Source organism: Lycium barbarum, chromosome 10, assembly GCF_019175385.1.
Source record: "Lycium barbarum isolate Lr01 chromosome 10, ASM1917538v2, whole genome shotgun sequence".
NCBI lineage: Eukaryota > Viridiplantae > Streptophyta > Magnoliopsida > Solanales > Solanaceae > Lycium > Lycium barbarum.
Genome location: NC_083346.1, coordinates 6609261 through 6622246, shown reverse-complemented (window position 1 = coordinate 6622246; position 12986 = coordinate 6609261). Strand labels below are relative to the sequence as shown.

Sequence of the window (12986 nt, the reverse complement as noted above, 5' to 3'; positions counted from 1 at the left end):
TAAAATATACATTTGATATTTTTCCCACACCCAACAAACTATATAAGCAAGTAATCATCACAGTACAATACTTTTGGCAAGAACCAAAAGCTAGCATTGATACAAATTTTCATTTTAGTCCCAATGGTTTATATAGTTTGGCACAAATTGATCTCTTAGAATTTAATTTTAATTAAAAGGAGGAAGCCATGGGTGTGTTATTAGGGGAGTGACTAGCCATATTGGCAAAAGGAGACAAGGGGAAATTAGAAGGGAATTTAGTGAGTAAATCATGATTAGGAGATTTGAGATTAAGATGACAATCCCAATTAGTCCTTGTTGAATTAAGGATTGAAGTAGCAGCACCACCATCCATTCCAATGTGTGTTACATGCTTCACATCTGTTGGTAATCCTATTTCCATCCCCATTTCATCTTCTTCTTCTTCTTCTTCTTCTTCTATTTCATCTTTGTCCACTGAAAAATTAAAGAAAAAAATAATTATATATTTCGAGCAAGGTAGAAAACGCATAAGAACTCTTGAATGGAAAAGAGATATAACTCCAATTTCTTCGGAATCGATAGTCAATTACTATTGAACTTTATACATTTTAATGTTAAAAGTTATAAAATTCATTATTAGAAACACCTGTTTTCTCCGATGAACTATTTGATAAAAGTTCATCGGGTAAAGACGTGTTTCTAGTAGTGACTAAAATTTGTCGCATTATAGTAACTTAACTCTACCCACTATAATAGTAAAATCACTAAAATTTGTTCAATATAACTATAAATTCTTCAAATGTGTGTCTTAGTGTTTCTAGTAGTGACTAGTTTTTTGTTGCATTAAAGTAACTTAACTTTACCTATTATAACAGTAAAATCACTAAAATTTACTCAATATAACAATAATTTCTTCAAAAGTGTTTCTTGTCACGTTAAAGTAACTGAACTTTACATACTATAAAAGTAAAATCATAAAGTTATAGTGGGTAAAACGTCAATTACTTTAATGCGAAAAAAATAGCTTATGATCTTACAGTTATAATGGCCAGTGTCAGATGTAGAGTACGCGTACTATTCATTTGAACCCAGTATTTTAGACATAGTATATAAATTTATATGTGAAAAATAACTAAAATTGTACGAAAAAAACAGATTTTGAATGCATAATCTTTAAAGTTCAGTCGCAAGAAACTCAAGGTAAATCCATCAAATTAAAATTCTAAATCTATCTCTGACGGAAATAGTTTTGTGATCTTATTGTTATAGTGAATAAATTCAGTAACATTATGTGAAATTAACTCGTGTGCTGATAAAACTTATTAGTGGTAAGTGCTTGGCACCAAATGTGACAAATGAATAGTTTTTCTCTTAATCTACATACAAACAAATAGTTTTTTATTGGTAATACGTTTTGTTGATATTAAAAAATTTAGATATGGTTTTGAGTGTACGGGATAAATATGTAATTTATTGAATAAAAAGAAAGGTTACAAGCATCCAACTCTATTTTCAGATTGAATTTCACGTCTTTAACTCTGATTGTGTGGAAAGAAACTCTAATGCTTCAACATAAAAGAGAACTATACTGCACGATTAAAATACAATGCTATAATTTCTAGTTTACTTGAAGTGATTAAGCTCCACTCTTTCATATCACGTCTTTCAAATGATTGTTGGTGAAAAATTACAATATAAGTTAAATTTAAGGTTTAAGGTAGTTATAAAAAAGCATGATTCATACATGTAAGTGAGGGAAGTCATTTTCATTTTAATGAAAAATATTTTATCTGGTAAACCACAAAATGAGAAAAATATTTTTCTAAGAAAACAAATTCCGAAATATACTAAACAATATATTTTTGAGTTAGATGTATTCTCAATTTAATTTGTGGCTCAATTAAATTATCCAGATTTGGTATAATAAACATCTTATAAGCACATTTCATGCCGTTAGTATTATACTAAGTTTTTTTTTTTTTAAAGTATTCTAAGGAAAACTAACCAAATAGCTGAGAAAAGTTCTTGAAATTCTTAAAAAGCCTCTGAAATTTGGGAAGGGGCATAAGGCCCAATGGGCTCTTCATTTCACCCTCCAAGCTTTTCTCATCATCTTCCTCTTCTTCCTTCCCTTCTTTTTGGCTTCCTGCATTATAGCAAACCTTAAAAATCACAATCAAACTTCTTATGTCAATTTTTTTTTTTGGTGGGGGTGGTGGGGTGGGGTGGGGGGTTGGTTTTTGTTGAAGACATAATTAAGACAATAAAAGTTTGTTATTTCTAACAATTTAAGCTTTTAGGTAAGATGATCACACAATCTAAAATGATATCAAAGTAGACAAATATCATTTGTTTGAGTCTCATTGCCACTCGTTATCAAAAAAAAAAAAATTCATATGTTTGACTAACGCAAAATGAATCAAGCTAGCATGTGAGGGAGCTAGTGTATTGAAAACACGTACATAATTTTAAGAAAATAAAAGATAGTTCTCCCTAAGATTCTAACGCTTTAAACTTTTAGATGAGATGATCACACAATTTAATATGACATCAAAGCAGACAGGTCTTCGAGTCTCAACACCACCCATTATTAAAAGAAATTTCCACTAGTCTGGCTCATTAAAGAGAAAAGAAATGCAGAACAACACATGAGATAGCTAACGTATTAAAAACATAATTAAGAAAATAAAAGTGTACCACTATCTCTTACTATAACAATTTAGACTTTTAGATAGACTATCATATAATTCAACAATGTTAAAGAGGGAGAAAGAGAGACAAACTTGTGGGAGTTAATATGGGTTCAGGGCATGAACTTTTATGGTTCTGCTGCTGATGACCAATTGCAATACTTGATTCAGAGATGCAACCAACAGAAAATGGAAGAAGCACAAATCTTTCCATTCTATACCTCATTGTGGTCAAAGAAACACACACACAACAAAACAAAACTTGTCAAAAAGTTTTTCTTTCTTCTTCTTTTTCTTGAGAGTTGATGAAGGAAGAAGATGGTTGGTGAAAGACAATAGTTTGTTATATAATGTAAATTGCTAGTGCTCCCTTTGTTGTTAAGTCAGAATAATTGTGCAGTAGTTAAAAGTTCATAAAAAAATATTTAGCTGATGGAAAAAGAAAAATTAAAAAAAGAACTTAGGATGTCCAACTCAAAACATACACTAAAGAAGAAATCTCAACTGTACATTCTTTATGCCTTCGCCTTTGTCTTTCTTTCTTTACGTAAGTTAGCTAGAGATCACACTAACAATGAGACCACTAAAAAATGTAAAAGATTTTCTCATTATCGAGTCACATAAAAAGATGAAAGAATTAACTTAAATAGTCATACACTTGACCGCTTAAATTAAAATTAGCCGGCAGGTGCGAAGGTAGAAACCAAGGTACGGATTCGGCCGAACACATCCACCTTAGTCCAATATATATTTGTCTTAAAAAAAATCATTTAATAGGTACAAGTTACTAATTTTTGGAACCCAATAACTTAAAAGGGGTAAAATTCTCAATCCATAAACTTTAAATTATGGCACAACCTCTATCAGTGGATGTATAATATATACATATATATATATATATATATATATATATATATATATATACACACATATATATGTATACACATTTATATATATACACACACATATATGTGTGTGTATAACATGTGTAAAACTGTGTATAATCAGTGTATTGCCAATGTATACCGGTTAGGAACAGTAAGCTATGAATCCGACGGATTCTAGGTGTAAAGATTAACAATTCACAATATGTGAGATTAATATATAAATTAACATAGGTAATCTGTTACAATAGATTATTTCGATGCACTGGTAGTGTATAAGTTGTTTATACGGACGGTATATAATTTTATTTGTTAGAGGGTAATGGGGTAATGCATGGTGGGGTCTTATCTTTTTACTTGCAACTCTTAGAGGAGAAGTCACCCTTTGTTTTTGTTGGAAAGATCATACCAAACAGTAGTGATGATCAGTGCAATGACACTAAGTTCTCTTTTCCTTTTCTTTCTTTTCATTTCTAGTGGAATATTGTTTTTTTCTTCATATACTTAGATTGGACTCCACCTTTATGGAGTGTATTACAAGCAAATGTAGGATATTAATGTAACTAAATCTGGGTCCAAATCATGTCTTGCATTGAATTATGCATGTATGGGTTACTTTATTTAATTTCATATCCACTGATAGTACGTAAATGATTCTATACAATCAACGCAGTTTAATTTACTGTAGAGCACTTATAAATTAATCATGGATATTCATTATCAGCTCGTTAAACCACTTAACTACAGTAAGTTTAAATGATTTGGTGTAAATACCTTGTATAAATAAGTATTATCAAATTAAACTCTTGATATTGCATAATTTTAATTGAAATATAATTTCTTTGTAATATTTATTAGGAAATTGTGAAAGTAGAACTTAATCCTATTTCTTTTATAATGATCAGTGTCGGTTTGTTCGCACATTGATAATTTATCGAATATCTTCTCTCACTAGTATAAATATCAAATAATTTTACTTACCAAGGCTTAACTAAAACTTTACATTATACATCTTAGATAACTTTATGATTGAACTTAGCTAGAAGTCTAGAACATCCTCACAATATCAACTCTTTAGATAAGACATTTAGGCCAACATATATTCATAGAGTTATACCCAAGAAAACTAAGTACAACAAGAAAACTAAGTCCAACTACCAGGAATTATGGCGGGATAGATAGGATTCCTCCACCCTTAATCAGAGGTCTTGGCTTCGAGTTCTGGATATGAAAAAATTCTGGTAAAGAATATTTCCCCCTTAACCTTAAAAGAAAGTACACTACGCGAATCCTGATTAGTCGGCCTCAATACGAATACGGAACACCGGATGAGAAATCCAAAAAAACAAAAAAAACAAGTAAATACAAAATCAGACTTTTTTAATGGAGAAACAAAACATTCCTAAAGGTCATGCATATGCTTTGAAGTGGACATTTACCCAAGTTTAGGCATAGAGGCAGACAAGTGCCTATACATTTGTGGGGACTGAAAAAATAACAAACCTAACGAATGGTTACATTATCCATTAAATAGTGATGATAAGTAGGAAGGAAGTAAAAGAGATCATTCTTTTCGCTGAAACTTACATTAAATGTTTTAGGTTTTTTCATTTTCTTTTCTAATAATGAAACAAAGATAGAAGACCTAACTACTTGTCAGTCAAAATTGTCTGAAAATAATCATTAGAATAAAGAAAATACCAATTTAATTAAGTATCATATTGGAGGAAGGTGAACATCATTGAAACAACAATGGGAAGAAAATTCGAATTTTAAGCATGGAGATAATATTACGTTTTTTTATTCAATTTAGAGAAAAGGCAAATTAGCTCCTATACTATCCAAAATTGTTCAATGTTCCTAATATTACTGCTGTTGTTAGATAAAGGTCTTATTTTTATCAGACCCCTGATGGAGCTTTAATCCAAGGGTAATTTTGAACCATAAGTAAAACTTGCAGGGGTAAATTTAAACCTTTTTTTCTTGATGAATATGGACACGTGGAGTCTACCTATGTCACACTAGAGCTTCATTATTGACAAGGGTAAATACGCGGTGATTTGCTAACAACAAAACAAAAAATGTTGCGGATGGCTCAATTGAGCAATTCCGAATAGTACGTAGGTAAATATTTTTCCTTCGTTAAACAGGAAAAATGATTTAAAAATTCAAAATTTTGAAGTTCAATAATCAGAAAAGATTATTAATGGCATTATAGCTTCCCTTCACTAAGGGATAAACAATCGGGTTCATTTTTATTACTCTAATAAATCCATATTCAAACTAATTACTTTTCTCCAAAATACAATCAGTAATTTTTTTCCTCATATTTGTTGACCTCCGTTGGCCATTGGCAAATGTACTTCGATTCAGTGGAAACTTCCTTCCAATATTGTTAAGTTAACGTAACATCGAGGGGTCATTTTGTTCACGTATTAGTTACGCATATATTATAATGCATGAATTAATTACGATGAACAATAATACATAGATTATCACTTGGTGAATAATCATGTGGAAATAAATTGTTATGTAGTGAATAGAATTGTGCAAAGAGTACCGATTTATAGAGCATTTTTGCCCTCAAATACCTTATCCATATATTGCTAACATTTCACATTCTATGTTGTATAAATAAGACTGATTCTCGTGAATGTTGTGCTAATATTAACGATGCAAATCTCAACACTGCTAACCAAACATTGAATTAGTTTTGCGAAGATAATTATTCTTATGCAGCCAACCAAACGTTTGCATTAATCCCTCCTTGTTTCCAATATTTTAACTTTGTAAAAGAGCTCTTAACACTAGGCATTAGATTGAATCAACTGACATGAGAATGAATTTAAAGGATAATATTCCTAGTGAAGTTTCTCAATTTAAAAATAGACAACTGCCAATTTTTCAGCAATGTTTCTGATTCAAGTAAACATATCCAATGTGTTTGCATTTACACAAAAATAATAAGGTGAAAGTTCTCTAGTACAAAAAATAATTCGTTTTCCTCTAAAGCCTACTGAAATAACAGAAAAAAGATTCAATAAGTAAAGCCATTCCTGAAGAATTTAGGTCAATTTGTTAAGCCAAAATCATAGAGGTGGGTAGAAATACGATGACAAGGAAAAACCGAGGAAAAGTAGGCCTCCGATTGTAGCTACTGTTCGCTGTGAGATCTTGGATGCAAGCATGCTTCCACCTACCACTGCTACTGAAGTACATATCGTGTGTCCTATTGTTGCCCCAACAGCAACTCCGATTGCGTTTTTGTGTGTAGCTAGCTGCAGAGTGAAATATCAATCAATTAAAGACGTCGCTTGGAACTTAAACGACACATGTGAAGCTATGAGCACGGTATATTTCTGCATAGCCATAGTCTGGCATCGAATCAGTGATAATGCTACACATTCTACTTATCAGTCAATCTCGACAGATAATAAGTCCGCCCCGCTATCCTTCTCCCATGGTTGATCTTCTTTACTACTTTTTAAAAGACACCGGGATTTCTATTGGTATCCTAGCATTATGCACTAGCTTATTAATAACCTGTGTGGCCAAGCTTCCAAAATCTACTTATTTAAAAAGTACTTTTGGATACAAGTAGCTTGTGTTTGACCAATCAATTTGAAAAGCACTTTTGCCAATATTAGAGTAGAATTTGTACTTGGCCAAGGTCCCAAAAGTGCTTCGGGAGAAAAGCTATTTTTTTTCAGCTCCAGAAAAGAGCTTTTGCTACTCTACGCAAAACACTTGTTTTTTTTTCTCTCTCTAAAATCTTGGTCAAACACTCCACGCTCTAAAATAAGCACTTCTGGTCAACTTCGCAAGTCGGTCAGAGGTTAAACTAACTGCCAGCTCCGATAAACAAGACATTAACGAGCACATGATAATAAAGTAGCACCCAGCTTTTTACGTGGCACAATCAAAAGGGAATAAGAATATCTTACAGCAATTGTTGCTATCTGGCTACGGTCTCCCCACTCTGCCAGAAAGGTCAAGATAAAGGCCTGCAGATAACAACAAACAACATCAAGTGTTTTTTTTTTTTTTAAATAATTGCTAACCACCCATAGTGAGTGTGTTACATTCATCTTAGTTATTTTATAAATTTTATAGATTGTAATATTGTAATCAAGTACTAAACTGATATTGCAGTACCAGCAGAATACAACTTTCGACACAATTTGCAGGAAGCAAAATAATGGGAAATCGATTGGAGAAAAAGTACTGTTCTCCACGAAATTAAAAGGAAATCTGATTACTTAGGCTCCTCTAATCACAATTTTCTAGTACACTCATTGGACATACCCTTGGGAATTTCCCTTTTTCTTGACTATGTAAAGCAATGCAATGAATCTTGCTTCTTATTCGCACTACTCATTCAAAAAATACAAAGGAAAAGAGCATAAATTCCCTCATCAAAGTATTTCATATTTCCACCCCTCAATGATTGCATTTGAACCATTGAAATACACAGACATACCTCCAAAAATATGGGTGTGAGGAATCTAGAAAAGAATCGCCTGAAGGCTGCTTTCCCTTGTCCAGCTTCAAGTTTTTCTTCCACCTGAGAATATTAATATTCACCAAGGGGTCAATTTATTGGCATCTCTGGACAAAGAGAAAATTAAAGTAGTACTCCAGAGTTTAAAGCAAGAACATATAGCAATATAAAACATCTAAACAATAGAAAGGGGGAAGAACATACTTCCTCTATTTCCTTTTTCTGGGAAGCCTTTGAATCTGATGATCTCCATGCAATATAGAGCAGCCGTAGCCCGAAAAAGAGATAAAGAACTGCAAAAAAAAAGAAGGAAAAACAGGACTTTGTAACTATCTAATCGAACGAAATAAGGATGGGAAAGATCGAATCAGCCCTATCCCACAAAATATGGGGAAATCTAAAGAAGAAAAGGAATATGAAGGGGAAAATAAGATATCAAGAAGTAAAAACAGAAAAATGTAGTGGTATCACAACTAGGGGTGTCAAATGGGCGATTGGAAAATCTGGCAAGAAACTGGAATAAGAACACTGGAAAAATACTGTCAGGTTTCATGTCGAAGATCTTAGAGACAGCTAAAAATTCCAAAATCAACAGAAAGGTAACACATTGTTAAGTAAACCAAGACAATTACATAACAGCAATTTGTAAAACACCAACCTGTAGCTGCACTATTTGTATGCTTCCTCGATATCAAATTTGGCACTATTCTGCCAAGCCCAGTAGAAAGTATCTAGTTATATGAAGAGGAGACCTAGAGTTAGTACTAACATATTTGTGTTGGAGAAATAATTGAACATAACGAAGGGGAGAGAAATGCTGCATGTGTGAACTAACAAAGTATGGCAGGAAATTCAATTACTTACAGTCATAACAAACAAGGCGCTGAGTGCACCAGATAAAACGATTGATTTGGGGTGACGCATTGCCATCAGAGCTGCTATTATAAATGTCTCATCACCAATCTAGAAGCATAGCCATCCATAAAAAACTTATTAAACGAGAGTAAGGCAATATCTCAAGGAGGCCACTGCCAAAATGAATAGTTCATAATTGTTGAGAATACAATTAAGTAATAAAGTAGGTGTTTTGCCATAGATTTCAAATATTTTGCACTTTATTTGGAATTTATGAAATTGGAGTTGAAAATGGAGTTGTGTTTGGTTATACTTTTAGCAAAGGAGAGAAGAGAGCATTTTATTTGAAATTTATGAAGATGGAGCTGCAAAAACAAGTTTGGACCACTTTTCCAAAGTTGAAAATCCAACTCCAAGTTGGATTTAGAAATTTTATAACCAAACACTGATTTTGAAATAAAGTGAAAAATCATTCCAGAAAAAAGTGAACAATTCTCATGGCCAAACGGCTCCTAAAAATGTGATCTCTCTAACCGCTAAAGCTTTTAGAATTTTCAACAGATAACCTCATTGTCATCATTACTAATATCGTACAAACAGAAAATCACAAATTAGTATACAAGCTCGGTCATGGAGATAGTAAAACTAACCAGAAATTAACTGCAACGAAAAACAGCAGTAGCTAAAGAATAGAGTGGAGGAGTTACTGACCTCGCTGACAAGGATCATAGACAAACTAGCAAATACGGCATCAAGGGTCCCAAGATTAGAGTCCAAGTCCAGACCAACATCAAAAGAATCTGAATCGTCATCCCTCACAACACGAGTCTTAATTTTCTCGACTATAATCTGCACAGTGGATAAATGCAAACTCAACAAACTGATAAAGAAATCCATGTGGTAGAAATGCCAAGCAAGATCATTTAAGCTAACTCATAAGTACTGTCACCCTCATCCCAGTCAAATGACAAGTTCCTTTTATTTTCAGGCACACCAAAATGTGTGACACACTTTATCAGTTTCAAAAAAAAAAAATGTGTGACACCATTCAATTATTTTATATTACTATCTTATATGATTTTTACAAGTCTCAAAATCAACATTCATATAAAGAAACAAGTTTAAACTTTATATTGATGATTTTTCTATAAAGCATAGCAACACGGTGTTGTCAACACCTAAGAAACATGTGTTTTTGTATGAAGTATTATTCCTTTTACTCGGGATATTTCAGTGATATCTAGAAAAGCACTAGCAACACCTAAGAAACATGTGTTTTTGTAAAGTCCACTTATATAATCTCAAAGGGGCGAAGAGCCATCAGTTAATTATAGCACCAGTTGGACGTTTGATCTTATTCAGCATCTAGCTCTCAGAAACGTTTTCTACAAAAGAATAATAGTGTAATAACAAAGCCAAATATTTGATGAACTTGACCATGCTATTTACAGCCCCAAGGTTTTACATGTTCCTCCAACATTCGGACTTTTCAAGTTAGGACACAAACCTTAGACAAATAAGTAGCTGCCTGCCTGCCTCTTCACTCTCCTTCAGCCTATTCAGACAGCGGATCGTATCTCTTGGAGAGAAGTGCAGAGGAATCTTTAATTTATTGATCTTTCACACATTTTGTTATGAGAAAAATATTACGACAAATTCACCTGACTCAATGGTACACAAAACTGAATCGTTGATTCCTAATACTGTTGCTGAGACAAAAGCTTATCAATCTAAATTCGATCTCTCTGATGGATGCTCACGCAATGCATTTAACATGTCACCCTACAGACCTGGTAAACAACGTGCTTGCATCTCATCTTAGCTCCATCCAACATTTTACTCTATAGCAAGACAAGTATTCCACCGCTACACCTTTGGCTTTGTAAATAGGGTCTCTATATGGGTATGCCTTTAGTTCTGCATGCATTATATCTCTTCACGTAGATAAGAAAATAAGATTTTACTTCGGCATTTGACACCAAGTTTCAGTAGATTTGAACTAAACGACCACAAACTAATCACAAGATCTTTTATCCCCACACACTTTGTGTAATTCTAAGACATACTACTCCAGCACCGTGGGCGAACTTAGTGCAAGACACATTTCCAAACCTACTAACTCTAAATTCTGGATCCACCTCTATCTAGCACTACTATAAGTAAAAACAGTAAGGTAAACATATATACACACATCAAGCTAATGATGTAACATTTCTATGCATAATAATTACACAAATTCAGCAAATTTTCAAAAAACTAAAAACAGATAAAACTGGAAATGCACAAGAGTAATACTCACTTTACTACGCCTACCCAGATCTTTGAACCGTCCACCTGACTCATTTTCAGCATCCTAAGTAAAACCCAACACAAGCAAAAAAATCAAGATTCAAGAAAACATCATACATCATTACAAATGTCATGAAAACGTTTAAAAATCCAGGCTTTTACACTACCTGAGCAGAAATCAAAGGTGTACTAATGAGAAGTAACAAGATCCACATATATTTTGGGTTTAAATGCAAACCCATGCTGTTTTTTCTGGTTAATTGAATACCAAGCTCAGTTCTTGAAATTTTTTCAAGAAAAAAAGCAAATCAGAGAAATTAAAGGGGGAAAAGTGGATATTTTCTTAAAGAAAATGAAAAGGGTATCAATGGATAAAGAAAAGGGGAATGGGATTTGGTCTTTTTGGGTAATTAAGTAGTACAAAGCTCAGTTCTTGAAATTTTTTCAAGAAAAGGAGCAAATAAGTGAAATTAAAGGGGGGAAGTGGATGTTTTCTTAAAGAAAATGAAAACGGTATCAATGGATCAAGAAAAGGGAAATGGGATTCGGTCTTTCTTGGTAATTGAATACAAAGTTCAGTTCTTGAATTTTTTTTCAAGAAAAAGAGCAAATAAGCGAATTTAGAGGGGAAAAAGTGTCAATTGGGATTTGAGATCAACGCGCAAATTCCCATTTTATTCATTATATTATACAAAAGGAAAGAGAGAAGAAGAGGAGATCTTGAGGATCCACAAAGACAGTAAATTGTCAGCAATATCTCCCCTCAAACAGGGCCTTAGCAAGTGGGATCTTCTTTAATGTTAATGAAACAGTAAAGTTGTCAAAATGGACCTTGTGTTTTATTTGAGTTGTTGATTTCATCCCCCTTTTCTCACATTTCTCTTATTTGGTCACTCACCGACAAGGCAACAAATTACAATATGTTAAGTTGGGAGGAGGGTAGTATTCGAGTCAGCTTGCGCTTGTACTAGCTCCATTGATTTCATCCCCTTTTTTCTCGCATTTCTCTTATTTGGTCACTCACCGACAAGATAACAAATTACTTTAAGTTGGAGAAGTGTACTATTCGGGCCAGCTTGCGCTTGTAGTAGCTCCATGAAGTATCTGCTAAATATGTCTATCTAACAGACTGTTTGGCCGAACTTATTTTTTCCCAAACATGCTTATTTTTTTTAAAAAGTGCTTATTTTTTTAAAAGTGAGGTGTTTGATCAGATTTTTGAGAGAAAATAAGTACTTCTGATGAGTAGCAAAAATTGTTTTTCAGAAGCTAAAAAAATAGTTTCTGCCGAAAAGCACTTTTGAGAAAAATATGCTTAGAAGTACTTTTGAAAAAACTTGACCAAACATTAATTTCTGCTCAAAAGTACTTTTTAAATTAATTGGTTAAACACAAACCGTTTTTCGACTGAAGTACTTTTTAAAAAATACTTTTCAAAATAAGCTGATTTTAAAATTTTGGCCAAACAGGCTAGTTGGTTGTGATATGCTCACATAAATCAAATAATTTAATCTTAATAATTAAAAATTAAAATGAGAATACATGCCATTTAAAATGATATGTGTATGTATAAAAAACACTTGTCATACATTCATTTGATTGGTGTAAGTATCGCATCAGTGTATTTTGTCAGGTCGTATTGTGCATTTAACATGACAGAAGTCATTTTCTAGGAAAATAATTTTTTTATAAAAAATTAAATTCTAGTATTTAGTAGACAAACTTTCTATCAAACAGGAGAAAATACTCTCTCACTATTGGCAAAAGTTATTTTCTTATCTAAAT

General features: G+C 32.7%; 2 protein-coding genes across 2 annotated transcripts; both read right to left on the bottom strand.

The window, feature by feature from the left end:
• On the bottom strand, window positions 1–3042 carry LOC132614261 (CRIB domain-containing protein RIC4-like). Its single transcript, XM_060328675.1, has 3 exons — window positions 2766–3042; window positions 1988–2128; window positions 1–456 (listed from the first exon to the last, which is right to left on the bottom strand). The coding sequence occupies exons 1-3, from the start codon at window positions 2896–2898 to the stop codon at window positions 173–175; spliced, it is 558 nt and encodes a 185-aa protein (XP_060184658.1). The 5' UTR covers window positions 2899–3042; the 3' UTR covers window positions 1–172.
• Window positions 3043–6456: 3414 nt separating this feature from the next.
• On the bottom strand, window positions 6457–11999 carry LOC132614109 (GDT1-like protein 3). The gene is made up of 9 exons (XM_060328475.1): window positions 11369–11999; window positions 11212–11265; window positions 9624–9761; window positions 8922–9020; window positions 8716–8788; window positions 8262–8350; window positions 8037–8120; window positions 7501–7560; window positions 6457–6834 (listed from the first exon to the last, which is right to left on the bottom strand). The coding sequence occupies exons 1-9, from the start codon at window positions 11441–11443 to the stop codon at window positions 6646–6648; spliced, it is 861 nt and encodes a 286-aa protein (XP_060184458.1). The 5' UTR covers window positions 11444–11999; the 3' UTR covers window positions 6457–6645.
• Between the last annotated feature and the right edge of the window lie 987 nt (window positions 12000–12986).

Coding starts and splice junctions, on each gene's coding strand:
- LOC132614261 (XM_060328675.1), bottom strand. CDS start 2,898: ATGAGGTATAGAATGGAAAGATTTGTGCTTCTTCCATTTTCTGTTGGT. Junction 2,129..2,765: donor ACCCATATTAACTCCCACAA/GTTTGTCTCTCT, acceptor GCTATAATGCAG/GAAGCCAAAAAGAAGGGAAG. Junction 457..1,987: donor GAACTTTTCTCAGCTATTTG/GTTAGTTTTCCT, acceptor TTAATTTTTCAG/TGGACAAAGATGAAATAGAA.
- LOC132614109 (XM_060328475.1), bottom strand. CDS start 11,443: ATGGGTTTGCATTTAAACCCAAAATATATGTGGATCTTGTTACTTCTC. Junction 8,789..8,921: donor GCGCCTTGTTTGTTATGACT/GTAAGTAATTGA, acceptor TCATATAACTAG/ATACTTTCTACTGGGCTTGG. Junction 8,121..8,261: donor AGAAAAAGGAAATAGAGGAA/GTATGTTCTTCC, acceptor TAATATTCTCAG/GTGGAAGAAAAACTTGAAGC.